This window comes from Culex quinquefasciatus, chromosome 3, assembly GCF_015732765.1.
Source record: "Culex quinquefasciatus strain JHB chromosome 3, VPISU_Cqui_1.0_pri_paternal, whole genome shotgun sequence".
Taxonomy (NCBI): Eukaryota; Metazoa; Arthropoda; class Insecta; order Diptera; family Culicidae; genus Culex; species Culex quinquefasciatus.
The window spans coordinates 107,524,724-107,550,154 of record NC_051863.1 but is presented as its reverse complement, the minus strand read 5'-3'; the positions used below and the strand labels follow the sequence as shown (position 1 = coordinate 107,550,154).

The following is a 25,431-nucleotide window of genomic DNA, read 5'->3' as shown; positions in this document are numbered from 1 at the left end:
GGATGAACCAATCATGTTTAAAAACAGATGCGATACAGCCGCACTTCAAATTAGGCTTAAATTACCCTTAATATTGTATGCCAATGATGATTAATATCAACATTTTCAAATATTCAATTTTCTTTCATCACAAAAACTGGAATATCTCAGCTCAGAGTTGATGAAACTTCAAAGTTGCTTAGACGAAAATCTTCGGCGGAAAATTTCCTACAAGATGCATGTATTTTCACATATGAGGAAATTTTTGTGTTCAATACCGAGGGAAAAGATTGAAAAAAAGTAAAGCAAAAACTCGTATTTTTCGACATAAAAGCTACCGGGAAAGTAAAAACAAGGTTTTAAAAGGCCAAATCGATACATTAACTTGTTTATTGGACCACAGACCATAATTTAATGGTATAGGCTATTTGATATTTTAAAATTTTCCATTTTTTCTAAGCAGATTTTGTGAAATTGTCGAAAAAACTGACTTTTTTCAAAAAAATGTTCAGGTAACGTGGTAAACATTTTTTCCGAAAGTTTTTATGTATGAGAGAGTTGTTTCTAACATGATTTTCTATCATTTGAGAACTGAGCACATTGAATTCCTCGACTTCATGTTTTTTTGGGACACGCTACTCTACATCCATAAAATTGCTTTAAAATTTGTCTCCGTGACCAGTTTGAGAGAATATGAACAACATTGGCATATCTGTATGCAAATTTTAAAAATTATGTTGTTGATGACCCTCTTTGAAAAATTTAATGATACCAATTCAAATTTCATCCAAGTTGGTTGCGGTAAACAAAAACGAGAAAAAACTCGATTATGATCATATCTGGAAGGGGTTGATACCTCAATTTTTCAACACAATTTTTTCTTTAAAAACGGTTAGACCGTTGCAAATATTTTTTGAAGTTTATGTCCCTCAACTCTGACCAAAGGCGAGGGGGGGGGGGGGAGAGGAGGGGGAGCAAAAAAAAATAGAAAAATTGAAATTACGAACCATGGTTTCAACATTTTAATGAAAAAGTGTTTTAAAATGCATAATACATCTGTCCAGTTGTTTTGCCATTATTTCGTGATCCTGCCTGCCTACGAGCTCTTTACTACGCACTCGTTCGTTCTCACCTCGAGACTGCTGTGGTGCTTGGAGCCCGCACACAGATGAATGGATGACTAGAATCGAGTCGACAGAGGAAGTTCACAAGATTCGCATTGCGCTTCCACTCATGGCCCGATCAAGTTGTAGCGCCATCCTACGAACAACGCTGCGAGGCTCTAGGGATGGAAACACTCTCCAAGAGAAGGCAGTTCTTACGGGCGGCTTTCGTGGGGAAACTGTTACTAGGTGCCATCGATGCTCCTAATATCCTCGCCAGGATCAACTTCAACGTCATCCCGCGGCCGCTCAGAACGTGGAACGCACTCCGCCTAGACTTTCATCGTACTCAATATGGACAGCAGGAACCTATCCGGGCGATGTGTGACGTTTTCAATGATTTTGACGATTTATTTGATTACTCGATGTCTGTAGATTCCTTTATTTCTAACTTACACCGTACTATTTTTGTTTAGATCTAAGTTTATATTGTATCTCGTGAAATGTATTGCATGTTTAAAAGACGGTGGGTTTTATGCCTATTCGAGAGTGGCGAATTTAGCGATCCCACTCGAACGGGCTTTTACCACCCAGTCCATTAAGACAGATAAATGTCGGATGGACAATAAAAATAACAAAATAACAAAAATTAGTTTCCAAAATATCTAAGTATTGAGAAAAAAAAAAATTTTTTTGCGGTGCTGTACATTGGAATTGCATAAAAATTCAAAACATTTTTAAACAAGCCCAAACATGCAAAATATGATTATCAATGCAGAAAAATGCATTTTAGATTGTTTTCAGTTGATTAGACTTCTATTTTCATGGAAATTTTGAAGTTTTTTGAAATTTGTTTTGCCCCCTGATTTTTCAGACCAATTTTGAAGGGGGGGAGGGGGGGGGTTCGACATAAACATTGAAAAATATTTGCAACGGCCTTAACATAATTTAAATAGATAATTTTCATTACAATGTTCTATAATGAGCTGTGATACTAGAATAAGAAACGCCTCCTTTCCTTTATCTATCCTCCACATATTAGCTATTTTTTGTAACTTTTTTTCTTCAGAAGATTTACTCGATTCTTTTAGCAGCCACAAACTTTGTTCCAAACTTTGAATTAATCAGCTGATGAAAAGTAGTTCACATCTCAGCTTAGGATAGTAACTTCACACAAGTAATGCTTAAACAACGAAATAAATGAAATGAAATGAAAAAGTTCTGTAATTATTGCTGTCCAACAAATAATCAAGCTCTATTCCCAGTTGCAAAAGCTTTAGAAATGTGTGCTTTTTTATTCTTTGTCCTCTATCTTAACCTATACCCTCAGTCGGCCTTGCCATCACAGAGTCGTACGCATAGATTCGCGATCTATTGTCCTTCGTCTTGCTGGATGTTGATGATCTCCTGGGGGTCTTGTTGGAAGACTCTTCCTTCCTTCCTTCACGTGTTGGTGTGGTTGGTTGATCGGTGGCGAGGTGACCGGGCGGGATTCGATTCCTGATCGTCTGCTTGAAAGGCAGATCGCTTAACCATTCCGGACATAGAAATGTATGCTATCTGATATAAATCTTTACATGAAATTTTGAGACGAACTGATTATTTCAATATGAACAGTAAATTTAGTTGAATAAAATCATATTATGTTTTCTCACAACTTTCTTTTGCAAATTTTCAAAACTTTGGTGCCAAATATTTAAGAAAATGTATACTTTCACTTAAGTTTCGGGAATTGACAAATTTCCCGGGAAACGGGAAACATTTTTTCCGGGAAATCCCGGGACGGGAAATTGGACGCTCTGGTGGCGTCGCAAGGCACGACGCATATCGAAAGCTCGAAACATTAATTATATCAAAATAGTTAAATGACAACATGTTTTATCCGATCAAGAAATATAAACCACGCATGGCAGAAAGGAAACAAATCGTATCTCGCGTAAGTTATCTCATAAACAAGGTCCACCTGCGTCTCGCCGGAACCTTGGCCAGCCTAACGCGAAACAATGAATGATAAATTTTGTCTCATAAATAAAGTACAACACAGATTCACAACGATTTTCCGTTTCTCTGACGACCATGACGACGACGGTCGGATTCGGTTTCCGAAGGCTCTCTTTGGCCATCAAAGCCGAACACAGCCTAACGCGGCTGAAATCCATCCCCGAGTGATAATATTTTATCACTAACGAGTTGTGACAATGGCGCTGATGAAAAACTAACTGCTGCCGGATAGGCAGTCGTCGATGGGGACTTTTATTGCGACGGAACGGAAAAATGAAACCCCTCTAATAGGCATTTTCAATCACCCACGCGGGCTGTAGCAGATTGATTTCGGAGGGTGAAATATTGGTAGTTCTAGCCTGGCCTTGGGTTTGTGAAAAGAATTTGTACAAAGCTACTATAGCTGTAGCTATGATTTGGAAGTTTCTTCGTAAAATAATGCATTGACCCAAATATACTTTAATATGACCATGGTCGGCAGTCATTTAAATATTAAGTGACGGAGTCCAACAGCTGAGCGAAAACAACATTTAAAATTTACTCAACCATCATGCTGTTAGTCATCCGAACACTCAGGAAGTTGTAATTTATGCCCCTTTTTGAATTATTTTGAAGCGAGTTCTTCAACACAACCGATGAATCATAACCCTCAGAAATTAAACACTTTGGGATGAATCACCTTCGATTCGACGACGGTCAAAATCTAATTGAAAGAAAGAAAAGATAAAAATCATGAATGCCTTTAAGCGTCAAATCTTGTACCTTCAGCGAAGTCCTTATTCTCGGATTGAAGATTCCACATCGATCGACTTGAGTGAGATTTGCAACCTAACTGGGAAAGAAAACCTAAAATCTTTATTGACTACTTAAGACAATAGCCAACGAACAAACACTCAGTCGTTGATGAGGGGTGGCCCCCGGGGCCGGCCATTGAGCTGCATACTATCTAGAACAAGGCATCGTACAGCAGCCGGAGCCAAACGATTACGTGAGGACCACCGACAGTGAGCGAAATTCCCAGGCCTCTGCGGGTCACCCTCTGCTATCAATCTCCGGGGCCTATCCGTCGCCGCAGAACGACGAAGTGAACGCAAAGGTACGCGGGCAAACACAGGACGACGTTCTTGAACATGGCCCCCAGGAACTGACCGGCCGACGTTCGTTGCGCAGCGTTTTGTCTTGAAAGTTTATCTTATTGTTTCTTTTAATCTCTTCTTTACTTTAGAGACACACAGAAAGAGATTTTTTAGCTTTATTTATATCTTAATTGCATGTTCCAAGTTCAACACACGAACTTATCGCGAAGTGAGCATGAACATTCTTTTCACTTAACATGGTTCTCTCTTCTTGCTTGCTCGTTCTGTGTGTCCAGGATTCATTCATTTGGCCATTTAGTGGCCCAATCGAAGCGATGGGATTTCTTCTTCTGCTGGTTTGTTGTTCGCTGGAATGCCGAAAATAAGGAATCCCATTGTTTTCACCAAAACAAGAATGGACCACATTTGACGCAGGAGACCCCCAAAGAACACGTCACTGCCCCGGCTGGTTGGGCGGTCATTTCCAGTTCTTATCGTGCATGTTCGTTCCTTTTGGCCTTTGGCGGACATCAGAGTCGTGATTTGATGGGCCACCTGCAATGCCGCCGCCACCGCCCTCCCATCTCCTGGGTGGTGTCTCTTAATTTATGTTAAACTGGACCAAATGAACCTTCGTCCCCACTCTCCGCTCACCACAGGAAGATCATCTCCAGATTGGTTATCGCCAAATCGCGCGCTTCGATTAGTTGTTAGCGTGTCATTTCGGCATCATTTCATCTACATAACCATCGTGAGCGAGGGCCATCACCGCAAAACCAGATGAGGTCGCACCCTGGTGATGCTAAATTACATATTTGACTCGAAATTGCCATATTTCTGGCGTATTTACTCCTAAAATGATTTGGAATTGGTTCGAATCGCACGGTGGTATCGAGGGGCATGAAGACTTTTTTACCACCAAATGTGACTGGACCGACTGACGATACACTGTTTGAATATATTTGATAGGACATTTTTGAAATGACCATCGTTAGAAGCATTTGAAGGACTTTTCAGAATCACAAAATAACATAACCCTCTTAAAAACCGCTTCTATATGATGAGCCCTAATCTGCCATTTCCTCAGAAATCATTGTTTTAGCCAATTCTCCAATCGTCAAATATCATAAGCGATTGTTTTGTTACCATCCCATACTCAAGAATGTAATTTCCCAGAAATCCTCTCCGCAGGAATGGACTTTTTTCCAGCATGTCACTGCTCCAGAAAAGCCCACACCCCAGCATAAACCATTCCCCAAAAATAATTATTTCCAATATATATTTTGTTTTGTTGAGGTAGGGTAAATTTTTACGGGAATCGTGAAATTGGTCTCTATGAATTAAGTCATTTTAGACAATTTGAAGAAATTGCAGTTTTTACAAGAATTATAAAATTCATAGAGATTACTCATATTTTTCAAAGAATTTAATGATTAAAAGACATAAAAATATACTGTAAAAACAGGGTGGAGAGTGGAACCAATTTACTGTTTGCCAAAAGTAGAGAGTATTGTTATTGATCATTAAAAAATGTGTGACTTTTGAGAACCTAAGAAAGTTGAAGGTGAGATCGTCATTTTTATGGTTTTATCCCTTATCCCCGAATCCCACTTTCCCGAATCCCATATCCCCGAAAATCATTTCCCCGAAAATTCCACATCCCCGAAAATCATTTCCCCGAAAGTGCCACTTCCCCGAAAATCATTTTTCCGAAGATTCCACATCCCCGAAAATCATTTTCCCGAAAATTCCATATCCCCGAATGTCATTTACCTGAATGGCCATTTTACCGAACTGTCGTTTTCCCGAATTTACAATTAACCGAATGGTTACCTCACCAAAAAATCAAATTTCCCGAATGATAACCTAGTTATAAACTAAATTGTTATTTAGGGATTTTTTTAATAAAAGTGTGGCTTTAATATTACATTATGTGTTTTGTAAGACTAAAAAAAAAAACAAATAACCGTAGAAGGCCATTAATAAACCACGCGGACACTTCAAGAGTGCTGGGTATTGAGATTATCCACGTTCCATAAAAAAAGATTTTTTTTTGTAGCGGCCATTTTCAGAAAGGACAATTTTCCAAAACGGTATCAACGATAGCTTTATGCGACGACTCGATGCGCAGGATTTTGTTTGTTCTAGATTTTGTTTGACTGAACTGATTTTTCTTTATCAATTTTGGTTGGATTTTTTTTTTATTTTTTTTTACGTCCAATTCGAGTTCTGCAATCAACCCTTTTAATCTTATCTAAATAGTTGATTATTAAATTACAAAATGCATTTTTTGAATATTTCATAACCGCCATTTTAGATTCAATATTACTAAATCAATTTAAAGTAGTTTAGGGGCTATACTTAAGCTCGACAGCTGATTTTGGTTGCCAAGGTCCCGAGTAACAATTACAAATTTTTGCGGTAGTCGGGCCTGAACGTGTGCAAACACGTTCTGACCTGAAATCCCTTTGGCCAGTTGTCGCACTTACATCAATTTGAATATTCAAAATTCAAGTGAAGCTCGGAATTTTTTGAACGTTCAATTGTGGACATGGTACTTTATTGATCGCTACTTCCCCAAACCCGGTCAGGCGGGTATGGCCGTTGCCAAGAACCACGCGCGGTTCTGGGCAACGGCCATACCCGCCTGACCGGGTTCGGGGAAGTGGCGTTCGGGGAAATGGCCGTTCGGGAATATGGTCATTCGGGAAAATGATTTTCAGGGATGTGGAAAATTAGGGAAAGTGGCCATTCGGGAAAATGGTTTTTAGGGGAAGTCGCCACTCGGGGATGTGGCCGTTCGGGGAAATGGATTGTTCGGGGAAATGATTTTCGGGTAAATGACTTTTCGGGAAAGTGTCTTTTCGGAGATGTGGCATTCGGGGAAATGTCTCTTCGGGAATGTGGGTTTCGGGGAAATGTCATAGATTCATTTTTATAATTATGAATGGGAGTTGCTGATGGAGTCGATGCGATTGTATCCATCCAGAAGCTGTCTTTATTGTTTGATTCCTACTGGTTTAGTGAAAATTTTCTCTGTTTTTTGGATCAGCTTCGCTAGAATTTGCGATGTTTTTTTCGCTGGACTAGGAAGAGCTGCCGGATTTCAAAATCAGCCAGGGAATTAATTTGCGACGTCGCAGAATGACACTCTCGCCGCTGTTCTTCGTCACCCATAAAAAAATCCTCTTCTCACCGATTGAAATTTTAAAACACACACAATTTTCCAGCATTTTTTTTTTAAGTAGACAAAATGAAACACATACTACTGATTATAAAATAGCTCATTTACCAGTAAAAAAAAGTCATGTTTGTGCTTGAACAGCCTCCTACTTTGTAAATGTAAACAAAATGGGATCTTTCGAAAATCACGTTACGCATGCTCTCTATTCATCACCCAGGTAAAAAAGAGCAAATTTCTAAGAGAGTTATGAAAATAACAACTAACATAAACAAAACGACAAGGAACCTAAGTCAAAGAGCTCTTTTTCAAAATGATGGATGCAGATGTCTCTTAAGCCCAATTTGCTTCTTGTCCGTTGCTAATGTCTTGGTAGCTCAACACTTGTCTCCACTTTGTGTTCCCCTAAACCCAAAGAATGTTTCTATAAATTTGCAAAAACTTTCGCACAGAATTGTAACTGAGTGTTGAAATCGGTAGAAAAATTTACACTCATTACTGAAACAAATTAGCAAAGATATTCACTTAATGGACTTCGAATGCCTTAACATAAATAAAGATAACAATAATAAATTATATAATTTGTATTCAATTAAGATTATACAAAATCTCTATAATATAAATTTTATCGCACACTTTTCTTGGCCGAAGGTTTTAAGCCAGTCACAACAACCTGCCTCAAAGTTGAGTGCTTCGAAAAGAGGCTCTTTCTTGCCCAAGTCGCAGCCTTATGCTCACAAACGGCCACAAAAGGCAAACAAAGAGAAAGATGCAGATTATTTTCAATCTAATTTATGTCAAGGCATCTCTCCCAGGTGAGCCAGGTATTAAGACGTTATTAATGTTGATCCTCGCAGCGTTGAATAAGTAAACGCACTGCTGCACTGGAAAACATTACGGTCGAACTTCGCAGGAACAAAGTTTCATCTGTGTGTACGGATTTGGATGCATGAACGCACCGTGGCTGAACCGATTTGACGGGCCAGATTAAGTGAGAAATCAGCCAGCAGTCAGCGCAGTCTCAGCGCTTAATTGGTTCACATTATTTCCCAAATTTTGTCGAATCATGTTCTCAACCAACTCATCCGGACGGCCAGTGCCCACCTGGTCATCATCATCTTCTGTTGTTGACTCATCGTGGCCACTGCTGAGCGCTGATTACTTCTAGAATTATCCACGGTTCTCAACCTCTTGCGAGCGCGCACGCGGGGCAGGGTTGAACGCAAATTGCCGCGTCCAGAATACTCCTCCGCGGCGCAATCGGTTCCCACCATGGGCCGGAGCATGACTTTCGGGAGTGGGTTCGGGGTGCGCAGCTTCTTTTGATGCCATTGTGTTGATTGAATGGAAAATTTCAAAACAACTCATCATTATTGTAAGTGATTTTGATTTCTCCTGCCCTTCAGAAGAAGCTCAGCACTCCTCACTCACTCAATTTGGGAGATTTTCTTGTTTGTTTTTTATCATATCTGTGTCCAGAATCCCGCGGCGGATCGGTGGTTGGTCCAGCGGTCTCCCAGCTTTGATTTGCTGCTGCTGCTGCTGCTGTCCAGAGCGGCGTAAAACCCTTCACCATTATCATCGTCAGCGGGCATCACCCATCATAATCATCATCAGGCAAAAAGCATATAATCAAATTTGATGATTTTATTGCCATTTCCTCTCCCAGAAGGGAAGGGAAGTTGGACTTTTCAGTACTAGGGAATAATGGGTTAGTCTGGATCGCTGGAGATTTCTCCCTTCGATCTAGTAGCCTCTGGCAGTCACCAGCTCGGTCCCTCTAATTCATCTGGATGGTGATTGAGTGGCATCGAAGCCCAGGAATTCCTTACGGCCTCTACCTCCACACCTTCTTTCGGGAGAGATCCGGGTGGTGAAAGAAAATGACTTTATTTGCTCAAAGCAGTTTCGGACCATGACCATGCCACGTTGTTGTTGTTTCATTAGGGCTTGTTCCGATGGAAATTGAACAATCTTCTTAATTTTGAGCCGTATAATTTTGAACAGGGGAGCCTGATTGCTTCACTTATTTTCGCAGTGGTATTCCTCATTCTTCTGGAGACGAGGAATGAGTAAGGGAGTAACTTGGGTGTTCTTGATTGTTATTTTGTGTGGTCCTTACGGGTAGTTTGAATAAAGAAATTATTTTCAAAAAACAGCAATAAATCTTAAAATATTATTAAAAAAAACTTTTTAAATACTAGTCTAGGCGACCTATTAAAATTTACCTTGCAGTTTATCACTAGCAAATCAAAGAAAAATTGCATTTAAACTTTAATTCCAACATGGTTTTTGATCATAAGTGGACAAAATTGACAGATATCTCTTTATTTAGAAATCATAACAGGCCTTCATCCCAGCTAAATCCGTTCACTGAATGTTTCAAAACCAAATCTCGTTCTCCTATACGACGGAATGCCAACTGCAAGTCAGCACAGCACAGCTTGCCCAGCTCCAACTCGATCCAATAAATAATGTCCTTAAAATTTCGCCTCATCGGACTTTATCGTTGCAAGATTGCCCATATGACGTGTGCGTCGCGCAGATTTCGTAAGTGATTCCCGCTATAAAAATTCCAGCCTTCATCCAAACCACCAACAACAACCGCTCGCAGACTCAGAGACAAACACACGTACGTCTTGGTCGTATTCAGAGCGACAGACAGGTGTGCCCCAGAGAGTGGATGGTGGCAGTTGTGTGATATGCTGGATCCCAGGGCCGTCCGGATTACCCCATTCCAGCGTGCGCAGATGCCGGCGAATATTTTGCTTTTCTCCGCGGCGATCCCCACCCAAGTCTCCTTCTTTTCCCCCCAGGCGTGTGGCTTGGCCCTCCAGATACCATCAGTGTCAACTGTCACGTTGTTTGTACCATGCCACGCTGCCGCCCGGCTCTCCTTACCGGTTTGTCTGTATGACTGTGTGTGCATGTGGTTGTCTGTATGTATGTATGTATATAAACAAGCAAAGTTTAATGGCATCGATAAAATCCAAAAGTCCAAAGATCTTGAATGTCAGAGGTACATCACAGCGCATTCTCTCCGTTTGTCCGTCTGTCTGTTTGTTTGAATCGCACAACCACACACTATCACCACATCACCACTACCTTAATCTTTGGGAGGAAAACAAGAAGCAGAAGCCAAGTGGTGGTGGCTGCACGCGATGAAAGGATTAAAATATCCGTCCTGGACCTGGTGGCCGTCGGAAGGTGGAAGTCGCGAGCAGTGCCTAGGAGGGCTTTGGCCGAGATTACCACTCTCTCGAAAGCCATCATCGGCATAAAAGTGTGAAAAGGCAAGATTGTTTACGGTATCACGTTCAACGGTTTGTGTGCTCTTGATGTTTATTATGAATACATTCTATTCTGCCTTCTTGTTCACCCAGATAGTCCGGTTGATACGGGACAACTCACTCTAAGCCAAGCCGAGGCAGACATTCAGTCAGTTGTGGTGGGGCTGCAGTTGACTCAAGTTGTTGTGTTTGCGAATTATGGCCAGAACGATCAACTAGCTAGCTCTTAATTCGTTGACCTACGACAATAACTTTCCAAACAGGCTGGGTCGTAAACAACCAGATTAATGACGAAGCGTTTGCGGCCAACAAAGTTGAGCCTTTGGTGTTTGGTGCGGCGTAAGCGGATCATGTTGACAAACAGTTATGCAAACAGCTCCACATTCCTGGATAGTACAAGTGAAGAGATTTAGCAAAATGATGTCGTGTCTTTGACCCTTTGGATAGGCAAAAATAAAATCACTGAAAAATTGCATGAAAAATTAGTAAGCAAAACTATTTTAACAATTTTTCAATATCAATGAGTAATTCTCCGCCAACTCACACAGTAGTTAATCTGACAACTCTTCAGTTTGCGTGAAACTTTATCCTAAGGGGTAATTTTTGTCCCTATCTGAATCTGAGAATTTTTCGATACCTTTTAACGGAGGGGTTACGCGACCCCTTCCATTTTTGAACATTCAAAACAAAAATTCTATAATTTGCAGCCTGAAATGTTGATGGTATGGAAATTTGGTGTCAAAGGTTCTCAAATAGAAGAAACTTCAAGTATTTATTTTGACGTAATCAAAAAGTAGAACACATCGTTTTCAAAAAATCTAAAATTTAAATGTTTGATAAAATTTTTGTTAATATAATTTCATTTTAATTTCAAGACATTTCGTTGTCTGCCACCCATTAAACATCAACTTCATTTTGCCCAGCTTCTGATTGATTGTTTTCCATTTTCTGGATTTCGAAAATGAAAAACATATCGCAGGACCAATAAATTATCAACCGACAAGTCAAGTTGGTCAACCGTTGTTGTTGTTGATTTTACTTTGCCCTGCTCCTTCAGCGCAGATTTTCAATTTTTCTCTCTGACTCGGGATGCAGCCATAACTGGGCGGTTTGCTTTGGAATCCGGTTGGTAACACACCGTTTGGGTGTGGATCTCCTGGATGCAGTAGCAGTTCTGAGCCATTGTCGTCCTCTCCTTCTCAAATCCACAAAAGGGCACTTAGTCAAACAAAACGTCCACTGACTGACTGACCGGCGGATGAATCTGTTGGCGGTCCACCGTATGATCTCGGTCGGCGTTCAGGGAAGATCAACATCAGTTTTGTCTACCTGCCACCAACGAAAGGTTTCACTTCGTTCCCGAATTGAAAAAAAAGAGCACACCGAATTATGTCTTGAAAGGCTGAGAACATTAAAATGTTAATAACTAAATGATGATGTAGAATATAATAACGTGCCCCGTCCGCGGTAATGATGGATGGATAAACAGAACGCATAGCAGCACAAATGGAACCAGTTTGAATGGGGGAGAAAATGCCGAGTGACGGATGGCAAAAAGGGAACACGATGGGGCGCCTTCACGGTGGTTCCTGGACAATGTTTGATTTGGGAGGATCAGGTATTATTTTTGAAGATTCCAGGAAAGTGTGTTTTAACAAGGTTTATTCAACAAATAGTTTTATTTTCATAGCAACAAACGGATTAATTTGATAAATACTTAACTAAACTATTGAGTTATTTCAATATGTCACACTAGGGTGTAATATGAAAGTTTGGAAACGATTGGTTTAATGAACTTTTATAGAAATTTGTGTGGGAGAAACCATACATTTGGATTTTAATATTTAAAAAATCCACACAACGTCATGAAATTTCCACTGTGTTTCGTAATATGTCTCGTATTATATCAACATCATTCCAAAACATAAATGTTATTACAGATTCGGATTAGCAACTGAATTTTCTTTAAGTAGTGGTTATGGAAAACTAATTTAAGTCGAACTTTTCATTTGCCAAATCGATTACTCCTTGGCGTTGCAACGGAGTGAGAAATAGCGGAATTTCGACCCTTTTTGGTTTCTCACAAATCAATAATTCATGTTTTAGTTATGATAAACAGTTCGATGCCTATGTGCGCTCTTGTACTAAGCATGCTGGTTTTCCTATCTAGTTAGCATAAGTGAGCACAGAGGCATCGATTTGTCATTGTTAATCCAGCAGCGATTGTTGACTGGACCAAAAAAAACCAGGGCTGTGGAGTCGGAGTCGGAGCCGGAGTTGTTGGAGTCGGGTCTTTTTGGGGACCTCGAGTCGGAGTCGGAGTCGGAGTCGTCAAAACTCTAATAGCTGGAGTCGGAGTCGGAGTCGGAGTCGTAAATTTCTGATAGACCCGGAGTCGGAGTTGTCAAAAAATTTATTTTAATTTACGAACTTATTTATTGTTCAATATTTGTTATAATTCAGATGAATTCTCATTTATTTTATATTTTAAATTTATTTATTGAATTGCGTGCACTGCGTTGACATTTTTTTGTTAAATTTATGTTTTGGTTTAAGATATTTATCAGATATCATGGTGTTTTCGAAGCATTTTTATTGTGATTGGAAAGCTCACTATCAGTATTTAACAAAAATAATTATGGTTTAAAAACATTATCAACTATTATATCAATCTTCTACTTGGAACGCAACATGCTCATTCTATATGTAAATAAAAACTGATCGTGCCGTGCAGAAAACATTTCAAGCTGACAAAAAATATCGAAAATTGTTTTCTTTCAAAACCAGGGTATCTTTGATAGTTACTGCACACCAATTTCTCATTACTGAATTCAGTTAAATTTACTGAAATCTGCACTACTGAAATTTTCAGTAAATGAAAACTTGCTGAACAAAAAACAATTGAAAATAAGTGTAGCTAGCTTATTAACTTAAAAAAAAATAATTTTAATTTAAAGTAGTTAAATGAAATGTTCCAATTTTTCAAACAACAAAATTCAAATTTACTCAGAAAATTGTTGTGCTGAAAATGCATTTTTTTAATATTTCAAATACAGATTAGTTGTCGGAGTAGGAGTCGGAGCCGGAGTCAACCAATTTTGGAAAGCTGGAGTCGGAGTCGGCTAGAATTGGTAGGCCGGAATCGGAGTCAACAATTTGTGGAAAGCCGGAGCCGGAGTGCCGGAGGCGGAGTCGCATGAAATATGACCCGACTCCGCAGCCCTGAAAAAACTAATAAATATTTAAAATGTTCCAGCAAAACGTGTCGTTTTTGTTTTTTTGAAATAAAATTATTTTTATTAGGTCCTTTCGGTAGTGAGACCTGGTTAGGACCAAGTCGGCTATTGTAATTACTTTTTTCTTAAAGATAAGAGCTTTTGTGTGAATGTTGGTGGGAGGGGAGCCGATTACTCGCGGCCTACCCGGGGTTAGTAGAGGAGGGATTGATTGGAGTCTTGGTTGGCTCTGTTGGCCTTTGTTTTTGTCCTCTGCCGCCACTCAGGGTCCAGCTGCTGGGGCGCGATCTTGCTCTGTTTCCGGCGCAAACCAGGAACAACGGCTTTGTGTGAAGGCGTGTTATACTAACTGACGGAAAACTAACCGAAGAAAAACTAAAAGGATATTTTGGAATCTAAATGTCGTTTTTGTTACTGGCGACAAATCCCTTCACATTGATCCTCGGAACCTCGGGAATCTAAAACTTGTTGACTATTTGCATCAAGAAAATGTATTTATTTTAAGGGTTAATCCGGAATGCAAGGTCCTGTCACAACCAATAGAGCTCATATCTGAGATTTGGGCTCTGCACACCTAAATGATCATACCCTGAAATGCTCATAAATTTAATTATTGGCAACATTTTTCGGAGGCAACGATTTAAGTAAATGAACATTATTCCGGTCCTGCAACAGTTGAATAATATCCCGTGGTATAAAAATCAACCAAGAAAAAAAAACATCCTGGTGCATAAACCCTGTCTGCCTTTTATAAGCATTTTATCACCTGACAGACGCATTCCGGGGAGGCTGACTCTCCGGTCACGGAACTCCTGAGCTTATAAAACCCAATAATAATGGTGTCGATCTCCATATTTAATCTCATAAATTGGCAAAGAGGCGATTCCATTTCGCGCCCGACGACGTGTCCACGGAACGTCCTCGACATGATTGCCGCCAAAAACGGGTGATTTCGATGAAAAGTATTGGACACGAAAATTGGACCTCCGAGAAGCTAATTCCACATATCATTCTGTTCCACTATCGATGCTTCGGTCGTCGGGTGTGCTTCCAAATCTGTTAACGAATTAACATTTTGACACTTCCCCTATGGCCACCGTCGCACCAGCGGACACACCGTGCGTCGTCACAAGCCCAGATGCCCTGGCATTTTCGGAGGGAAGTGAGCTTTCATCCCCAAACAAAGCTTATGTATATGATAATATGACATTTTTATGGTACCAATCACGAAGACGAACCGCGCTATCGTAAAATTATAAAATTATTACAAAAAGAAGGCAGTTTCGAAGCGCTCATCAACATCGCCATCGTCGTCGTCGCCGTCGCCATCGTTGTCATACACTTCCATCACAAACCCATCAAAAATAAGAATCTACTTTTCAGCTGATGTGTTATGGTATTTATTCGATATCATTTCAACCATGAGGATATCAAGCGTATGGAAATTTATCAGTTTACAAAAATTACTGTGGCGCGTTGTGGGGCCGAATTCCGTTGTGAATTTATGACAGCTTAAAAAAAATATTGCAAACAATCAACCTGATTAAAAAGCATATGTAATTTCAAGATTTATTTATAACCATCCTTAACCTGATAAAATTTGAAAACTAATAGGCTATCGTAACCAATAAACAATCAAATTACATATTGAGCTTTTAGGACCATTCGTTGCATTTGAATAACAGAACAATCTCCAAAGCTTTTAATATCTTCATTTTCTTCTGCAAATTATTATGTATAATGACCACAAAACGTGCGCTAATAATGTGCTCAAGAAACAGCATAATATAATACCACAAAAAATATGCCAATAGCCGTCGGTCTGTTGTTACTCATTCATTTCTCGCTCTCCCTCACGTTTCGCATTCTTGGCTGGCTGGGGATGAATGTTTTGACCACCCAGTTTGCCGTAAATCAAAAAATTATCAACATAAAAACACATGTGTATTAATGAGACGGTGGCGGCCGGTTGCGTGGCTCCGAATTGGCTTTTCTTCCCAGCTTCGACTTGTACTTCTTCTACTCCACGCTCCCACTCTGCTGACCAAACTTTTTGGAGCAGCAACAACGAGGTGCAAAAGGTAGAAGGCCAATGTATCTTTCTCTCTCTCTGTCTCTCGAGAATGGCCACATACTAAAACTTTGGAGGCTCATTACAAATTTTATGGTTCGGACCAACCACCCAGCCAGCAGTCACCTAACGATTGGTGGAAAGATTATGGAGAAAGGATCCTCATCATCGTGGATGATTCTACCCGCAACCTCCGGTTTCCGATACAGTCGTTGCCGTGATTGAAGGCTCCATTTTTGGTTACTTTTTTGCAAATTTTTCAAGCATTTTTTAAAACAGGATCAAGATTATCTACAAGTATGTTTTTTTAATATCTGCAGGTGCCGCTAATTGGCCCATTTGATAAACCCCTATTTTAATACCGTTCATCAAACACTATGATTTTGGGTCGCATCATCATCTTCTATGATGAATCCTGGCGCTAGTGGGGTGTAAGCACAGAGTAAATCAGCTGCCCTAGTAGCAACCTGCGCTAACTGTTACTGTCCCGTCCCTTAAAATCGAGATCTACAAACTGACATGGCGGGCGCCGTTGGTGGCCAATAACTTTTACCTATTCGCAACTGATCAAGTTTTAGCAATCATGGTGTTTTATATTTTCGGCGCATTTATACATGCTGTTGATAAGGGAAACACCACTAGATCGTCGAAGCCTAGAATCAGTAGTGCTGAAAGGATATTACGGTTCTGTTCAGCAACGGAGGGGCAACCATGGGTGGTCTCTCATGCTCATGCTCATGCTCATGCTCATTTGAAAAGCACCTATTGTACGATCAGTTCCTAGCTGGACTCGGTCACAGGAAACGACCGGCGACTCAGTGACCGACGAAATAGGCGGCGGGCCAGATGCGGGCATAAAAATGTCAAAATCTCTTCCCCCCTCACTTCGTCTCACCATCCAGCTGCAGCTTTGTTGACAAACAAACGGAGCACGCGGTCGCATGATGGTGGCATCGAGCCAGAATTAGGGGTGATCATGTGATTAAAAATGAAAGTTTTTTTTCAAGAAAAATAATATTTTTCCGACCGAATAAAAAAATTGCGAGCATGTTCAAACAATTATTCCTGGTGTCGGAGAAGTGATAAAAAAGCAAAATTATAATCCATAATTTTTCTATAAATTGAATTTTTTCACTCCAACTGGGAACCCCTGGCCCTAGGTCTATCCACGACCGTTTCCAATGACCGTGAGAAGATGCCAGAAAATCCAGCTACGAGCTAAATCCACAATATTTTGTTGTTGTTGAAATATGGACAAATCGAATGATCTTATTGACGACAATGGCCAGTTTTGACCCCCCCCCCTTGTCTTGTCGAGTATTTTTTTATAAAATCTTTTTTTAATTTTGTGTAGCAAATTACGAGCAATCAAATGGTTACACTCTCATTGATAACATATCGTCAGCTGTGTGCTATCTTGTGACATAGACCATTTTGGTCGGAAATGAGCTAATGATGACGTTTTGCTATACTTAACAAACACTACAAGATGCTTTAACCCGATTTTGGAAATTCGCTTCCGTTTCCCACACTTGTGATATAGACCGATTTATCATCAAAATGGTTGTACTTGTGACACGCCATACATATTGTTGGAAAATGTGGAAATTTTTTCTTGTTTTTCACAAATTTATGTACACACATACTTTCTAAAGGCAATGCAACCTTTTGTTTATAAAAATATACCGATTAGGTCGATTAAACCATTGATTTGAGCTTATTTTAGTTTGTATGGGAATTCTGTGCACACTTGTGACACGTAGTACAATTTTACTTTCGAAACACATTATTTACTGTATCTTCTAACTGGTGTAACCAAACTAGTTGAGGAGCATTTCTTAAGCGATAGTATACGAACCGATTGCTTCAAAAAGTTTGGCTCTATCATTCATAGTTTTGAAATTATTTACCAACAAACTTTAAAAATCGATTTTCTCGAAAAGTACTAAATGGTCGTTGTCACACGATAGCACACAACTGACGATATGCCAAAGGTCAAAGGTCCGTTTTGTCCAATTTCGTAATTATCTCAATGGTATCTTCAATTACCACTCACTTTATCTTACTTAACATAAAAAAAAATCACAAGATATAAATGACGACAAAAGACCACTTTGCCTGTCACTGTATTAACAGATATTTTTTAAAAGGGAAAAAATGGGCACGGTGGGTAAGAAGGGGATTATTATGCAACTTGCATGCACCTTGGAAATTCCTCCTGGAGGTTGTTGGGGAGACTATTCTGAGTCAGAAAAATCGATTTCCAAAATATTCTGTCGGTGAAAACTGAATTTATCTCGATTTGAAGTTAAAAAATCTAATATTTCACCTAAAACCTCAAAAATACGTCTAATATCTCGGTCTAACTCTGGACAAAGATGTAGATTTTCATCAAAATATCAATTCTTAATTCCCAACACATATTCTTGACATAGTACACCTTAAATCGGTCCATTACTTGAGTCCCAGCGTCATGAGAAGGTGTAAAATAGTGTTTTTTCTTAAAATATATTGCTCTGGTAAATAAACTGTCATGTCTGAATTCAAAACTGTAGCATTGTTACAAACAAAATGAAGAACAATTTTGCAGAAAAAAGCATGAAATTTTATCCATTTTCAGTAAAGTTATGTCCATTTTAGTGGGAAAATTGTTGCCAATTTTCAAAATTCTTCGATATTTAACTCATTCCTGTTATTAACAGCTACTACGATCATACTCAGTAGGATGTAACAAAAATTACTTTTTGGTGGGCATTCAGGGGCTGGTTCCGGTGGGCATACTAAGCTCAAATCACAAATATGAGCTTGATTGAACTTAATAGGAGCTGTTGCTTTGCATTTTAATTTTAAATGTGATTTAACCAATAAAAAACATGGATTTTCAAAATGTAGATTTTTAGGCACTTTAGCCACTAAAACATTTATCTTCGACATCATTGGCATGTAGGACAGATCCTTGCGCATGTTTTGGTATATATAACATTGATGTTTTGAGCAAAATGAAATGGCGCGTCGCCTATCTTTTCTGCTGAGCCGTTTTTTGAAAAAAAAAAAATCAAGACATTGAAGGCCTGAGCTCCAGAGTGCTTCAATTCAATGTTATATATACCAAAATATGCGCAAGGATCTGTCCTACATGCCAATGATGTTGAAGATAAATGCTTTAGTGGCTAAAGTGCCTAAAAATCTACATTTTGAAAATCCATGTTTTTTATTGGTTAAATTTAAAATTAAAATGCAAAGCGACAGCTCCTATTAAGTTCAATCAAGCTCATATTTGAGATTTGAGCTCAGTATGCCCACCGAAACCAGCCCCTGAATGCCCACAAAAAAGTAATTTTTGTTACATCCTACTGAGTATGATCGTAGTAGCTTTTAATAACAGGAATGAGTTAAATATCGAAGAATTTTGAAAATTGGCAACAATTTTCCCACTAAAATGGACATAACATTATTGAAAATGGATAAAATTTCATTCTTTTTTCTGCAAAATTGTTCTTTATTTTGTTTGTAACAATGCTACAACATTTGTTTTGAATTCAGACATGACAGTTTATTTACCAGAGCAATACATTTTAAGAAAAAACACTATTTTACACCTTCTCATGACGCTGGGACTCAAGTAATGGACCGATTTAAGGTGTACTATGTCGCCGAGCTTCCATGGCCGTGAGGTTACGGGTTTCGCCTTGTAAGCGGAAGGTGATGGGTTCGATTCCTGTCTGGCTCGTCAAAGTCAGATCCCTTAAAAGAGTAAATATGCTCACTGGGAATACTGACCGGTAGGGGATGGGTTTCGACTAGCGGCGTGCTGGGTTTCCAATCCAGAGGTCGTGAGTTCGATTCTCGAACCGGGATGATGAAGTTTTTAAAGAATATGTTTTGGGAACTAAGAATTGATATTTTGATGAAAATCTACATCTTTGTCCAGAGTTAGACTGAGATTTTAGACGTATTTTTGAGGTTTCAGGTGAAATATTAGATTTTTTAACTTCAAATCGTGATAAAATCAGTTTTCACCGACAGAATATTTTGGAAATCGATTTTTCTGACTCAGAATAGTCTCCCCAACAACCTCCAGGAGGAATTTCCGAGGTGCATGCAAGTTGCATAATAATCCCCTTCTTACCCACCGTGATGGGCCTTTGTCGTATTTTTAACATAATAAGAGATATTTTTCAGCGGTGGAAAACTTTGACAATTGAGGGAATTTAAAAAAAAATACATTAAAAGAGGAAAATGAAGTCAAACGGCACTTTGTCGTTATTCGCCGTCATGGAGAGTGTAATCGATCGATGTCTCGTAATTTTCTACAAAAATGGGGCAAAACGGGCCTTTTCATCTATAAAAGTATCATCAATCGATTTCTTGAAATTTATTAGATAAAATGAAAATGGCGATTCGGCCGTCACGAGGTGCGACGCATATCGCGGAATATGTCAATTCGGGAATTGACAGTTCTTTAAAATGGCCATTCAGGTAAACGACATTCGGGAATATGGAATTTTCGGGAAAATTATTTTCGGGGATACGGGATTCGGGAAAGTGAGATTCGGGGATATGGGATAAAGCCATTTATCAATTGTTGAATAAAAGAATTCCAGTGATTTTTTTTTAGTTTTTTAGAAATTGACCTTGTAACAGAACATTGTTGCAGAAAATAACTGTGAGTGCGTTGCTTTAAACTTTCACGCACCACTGTAACAGTGACCAACCGCGCTGGTGGCACTATCGTGCGGGCGCTTTTCGTCTTCATCGGTGGCATCAATCTCCCGGCAAACAAGCCCAACCATGTTGCTCATGAGCAAAACACCAAATTATGTGATTATGCTCGAAAAATATTTTGCATTTGCATTTCGGGGAGGGACCCGGCTGCGCGGACTCTTGAGGAGTTCGGAAAAGGTTAATCGAATCGGGTTCACCTAATTTATGGCGCTGGTCGATGGACAGTTTTACGATTTGAAGTCGATTCCAAAGTATGTGAGTGAGTGTGTGTTTGTGTGCGGGACGCTGCGCACTTGAAGTGAGCCTCGGAACTCCCACGTTGAGCCGACCTGGGGCGGCCGGCGGTTCCCTGGCCAGGCCTAACCGCGGCATTGAATCATAAATCATCGGTGAAAAACAAGATGAACATAACCGCTCAGCGCCAGCGGCATTCTCACAAGAATTCCACCGCCCTGGCCCTGGCCTGACCTGGACTGACTGACGGCCCGGGAGCATAACGAAAGCAGAACCAACAGAAGATGAAAGATGATCATGTAATTATCGGGCTTTTTCAATCGATTTTTAACTGACATGATCATGAAAACATGCCCGCGCATAAAATTTGGATAACGGAAGGGAAGCACGGTAAGGTTTCGGTTCGTTTCGTTGCTTCTTTGTAGAGATCTTCTCGCTTTATTAGAAGCTAATTTGATTATAATGAGTTGGTTAATCGATTCGTTTGAGATTTAGATAATGACTACTTAAATTGAGATGCCTCAGTGATTGAAATCAGCTAATCGGTGCTGTTGTCGATGGGTGGCCTCTTGTGGGGCATTGGAATGCGCGCTTCAAGAAGTGAGGTGGGAGATGAAAAAAAAAACAAGGGAAATACTTACTCACCTAAGCATATTGGGCAGCACTGGCCGTGCTTCAGCGGAAGTGGACTTGAGCACGGCGTGTGGCACTTTATTCGCGACCGAGTGACCACTCCGGACACGCACTTGTAGTGATCGCACGGATCGTCCGGATCGGTCCATTCTGTGCCACTGTCGATCATTCTGCCCTCGTGTAAGCAACCTGAAATCGCGAGAAAGAGAAAAATAACAGTTTCAGGCTAATTTTCTATTATTTAATGAAAAAGCAAATAATACCAATTTTCCAATTTTATGATATCGAGAGGATTAGTAGATTTGAAGGTCAGTTTTAGTTTTAGATGACTAAAACTGTTATAACAGTTGTTATTTTTTTGTGCCTGGAAAAATTTTTTTTCGGTGTTTTGGAGCCTTGAAAAAATTTCGACAACGACTTTACTTTTTAGTTTATTTAAAATTGTATTTACTCGATGAACTCGTACGCATTGTTTACAACTCTTATATGTATTAAACAAAAAAATGAAAAAGCGTGTAGTTATATTTCTTATTCAATTGACCATCAGTTATTCAATAAAATGGAACGATTTATGATAATAGTTATATGTGTTTTCCGAAATCCATCAAATATTTTTATTCGAGAAATCATCAAAACACAAAACTAAACGACAATGGCATAAATAAATTTACCTACCTATGCATTTATCACAACACCGACCAGGAATTTTTTTGTTGTAAAAGTAGCAATCATCAACAGCAGGGCAGCTCTCTTGTTCGCATTCCACAAAGTTGTTCTGCAAATAAAAAGACAACAATATATTTTATCATTTATGTTTGATTACTAAGTACTGCGATTTTAAACAACCCTTTTTTCTAATAAAAATTTAAGCTTGGTTGCACTCTCAAAATATGTAAAGATTAAACGGCTGGAAGCCTATAGCCCTCCAAGTATGAACTCTTGGTCAAATCCATCTTCGCGTCACATATAAATCCTGCCCCTGTCTTCTTTATGTCCTGCAGAGATGATACTCGGATCGTCTTGGACCTAGGGCGCCATATATTTTAATTTTAATTTTGACACTCCCAACTGTTCTAGGAGGCAACACCACTACTGCATGGGAAAATCCTTTCAGCAATAAATATATTTAATATCATGATAGGTAGATATCACTTGGGAAAAGTTTCACTTTCCTCAACAGTAGCAGAAGCAGCAGCAATTCAGAATTGATAGTTGCCATGGCTTTGGCCGGGAGGCAGCCATGTCCTTTTATGCTCTCGACCATAAGAGCATTATCGTTTTATTTATCCTCGCCCGAGCAAATGAATTTAAATTCTCCCCAGACAGCAATGCTTCGGCTTGGCAGATATAGCACAGAGCGAGAGTCGCCATTCTGGATATGTGTTTTTCCTGGAGCTTTTCCGTTCATCCGATACTGAGAGGCGCAAAGATGCGAAGCCAGGCTCAAACCACTGCTGCTGCTGCTGCTGCGACAAATCGCTTGTGCCCAGCTAGCAACACTGATGGAAAAGCACTTATTTTCGGCATTGAGAAAGCGACATGGTTTTCCTCTATCTCTCGTCCTCTGTATATATTTCCCTTTACGATGCAATGCATTGCCGGAGTTTGGTCACAAGTAGTTCCAGCGCCAAAACCAGCACACATGGACTGGCAAGGAAAATGAAAGGGACGAATGCTCCACTGAGCATTGACCCAAATAAATGCAAAGTTGATTTATTGGTACCGGAAGCCATGACTTGTGGCTCCAAGGAAGCATCCAGCAGGGAATTACTGTGCGAAAAAGTATAAATTTCTGCTTCAAAGTTATTCTCTGTGTATTTTTTCAAAATTAAAAAAATGCAGTATTTTTAATTTGCTAAACAAATAGTACTGCATCGGCACTAATTCGAACCCACTTCAATGCACCCGAGCGAAAAGAAATCAAATTTTCCGCTTCCATTCATAAAACAGCTTCACACATGAGTGAGAACCCAACCGATAAATCAAAATTCTATTGCAATTGCTGTAATCAATCACGTTTCATTTAACTTTGCGCTTTCGGCTTTGAATATTGATCACAAGCGTGAACCTTTGTGGATGCAAATGTGTTCAGTCCAGGCAGGGGCCAAAAGTTCGGTTATTGCTGTTATTGCGTATTTTTGTTATTCACTGAGCATAAAGTGACCATTTTAGATGCAATAAAAAAAAGTTGTTACGTATCCGAATGGGCACTAAAGTTTTATTTGAGTGATACTTTAGCGTAAGAGTTTTAAGGAACTGTAAACAAGGTAGCTTTAATCGATCAAAATTGAATATCTTAGTTCGTGAGAAATATTCATGCATTTGATAAATCATGTACAACCGCCTCAGAATGTTGTTACCATTGATTTTAATAAAACCCCTTCTATGGTACTAAACACGTCACATTTATGTTAATAGGTAGGCACGTTTTGCCTTCCTTACTGCAAAGTTGAAAAAATATGAAATTTGAATAATTGAAAAGTAGTACCTATTTTTATGTAATTTTATTTCAATTTACGTGGGCAAGTGAAATTACATGGTAAAATAGACGGGCTTTGATTTAAAATAAATGCATATAAACATGGATGGAAAACACATGACCCAAAGTTTTTTTTTTAACATAAATCAGGCCTTTGCCACGGTTTCAACATTTGTTTTGAAATGCATTACACATCTGTACAGTTGTTTTGCAATCATGAGTCTCCAAAAATAAGCACGAGGCCTACTTTCAAAAGATTGCAATGCATTGCACTGGTACATTGGTACACCACTTTTGCATAAGAAATTTCGAGTTTTTATTTTTGAAGGGCTGTTTCTCGGCAATGGTTTGGTTTAGTTTGAGATATGCATTAATTCAGGAGTGCCCAACCTTTTGGCCCTACGGGCCAGATTTGATTTTTTTGAAGCTGTGGCGGGCCGGAACTATGTTTAATAAAAATTGGAAGAAATCAATAATTCTTTTTTCATCAAACGATTTTATCAAGTTATTTTAAAGTTAAAAATAAATAAACAAGTATTGCAAATAAGATTCATATATCTTGATTATAAGAAAGGTAAACAAAACTATCTTTAAAAAAAATATATATTATATTTTTTGTATTTGTTTTTGATTAAAATTGTATTGTAATTATAGTTCAACCTCCTCAACACACCAATATTTAAAAAAAAATCTATGAAACATGATAAAATTTATTTAAATAAAATATGTATCCAAATCTTCTTTACAAAAAAATACCTTTTGTGCAATGATTTTTATTTTCACTTTAAATAATTCGCGTTTTCAAGGTTTTATTTTAACCAAAACTCTGAAAAGTTGTTCTGAAAAATACAATTTTTTTTTTGCTTATTCATTTATTGAAAAATAAATTTTAATCAAGTTCTTCAAAAAATTAAAATTTCAATTCGAAGTAAGCTCAGAAAAAAATATTTAGTGTTCTTTTTGTAATTTTTTAGACAACTATCTAATTTTTCATATATTTCACAAAATGGATAATTTTGTTTTCTTGCTCAGTTTATCAGTTTGATAATTGATTCTGAAATTATCAATAAAAAAATAATAAGAATTAAATTACAGCATGAAAAATGTTTGAATTTCAAACCAAAATTGAAAAAGTACAAAGGCAAAATTAAAAAAAAAGTTCAAATAGCAACCTTTTATTGCAAAAACAACAAAAAGTTCCTATTTAATTTTTTTTAATGTGCAAAAATTAAATGTGAATCTTATTTTTTTTATTTTGAAAAAATAAATAATTAATATAATATTTTTTTGAAAAGCCGTTGCGGGCCGGATGAAATGGCTTCATGGGCCGGACGTTGGGCAGGCCTGCATTAATTCATGGCAGCAGGTTTGGCCGAATGGTTAAGCTGTCCGCTTTGTAAGCGGATGATCATGGGTTCGATTC

General features: G+C 38.9%; 1 protein-coding gene across 6 annotated transcripts in view; it reads right to left on the bottom strand.

Annotated features, from left to right (window-relative positions):
- LOC6050816 (BMP-binding endothelial regulator protein) overlaps positions 1–25,431 on the bottom strand; it is a 98,629-nt gene that overhangs the window by 10,149 nt on the left and 63,049 nt on the right. For all 6 annotated transcript variants that reach the window (XM_038262253.1, XM_038262254.1, XM_038262252.1 and 3 more), the window contains 2 exons: positions 22,205–22,304; positions 21,542–21,718 (listed from right to left, as the gene is read on the bottom strand). In XM_038262253.1, coding sequence (XP_038118181.1) covers positions 21,542–21,718; positions 22,205–22,304 — 277 coding nt within the window. The remainder of the gene's footprint in view (positions 1–21,541; positions 21,719–22,204; positions 22,305–25,431) is intronic.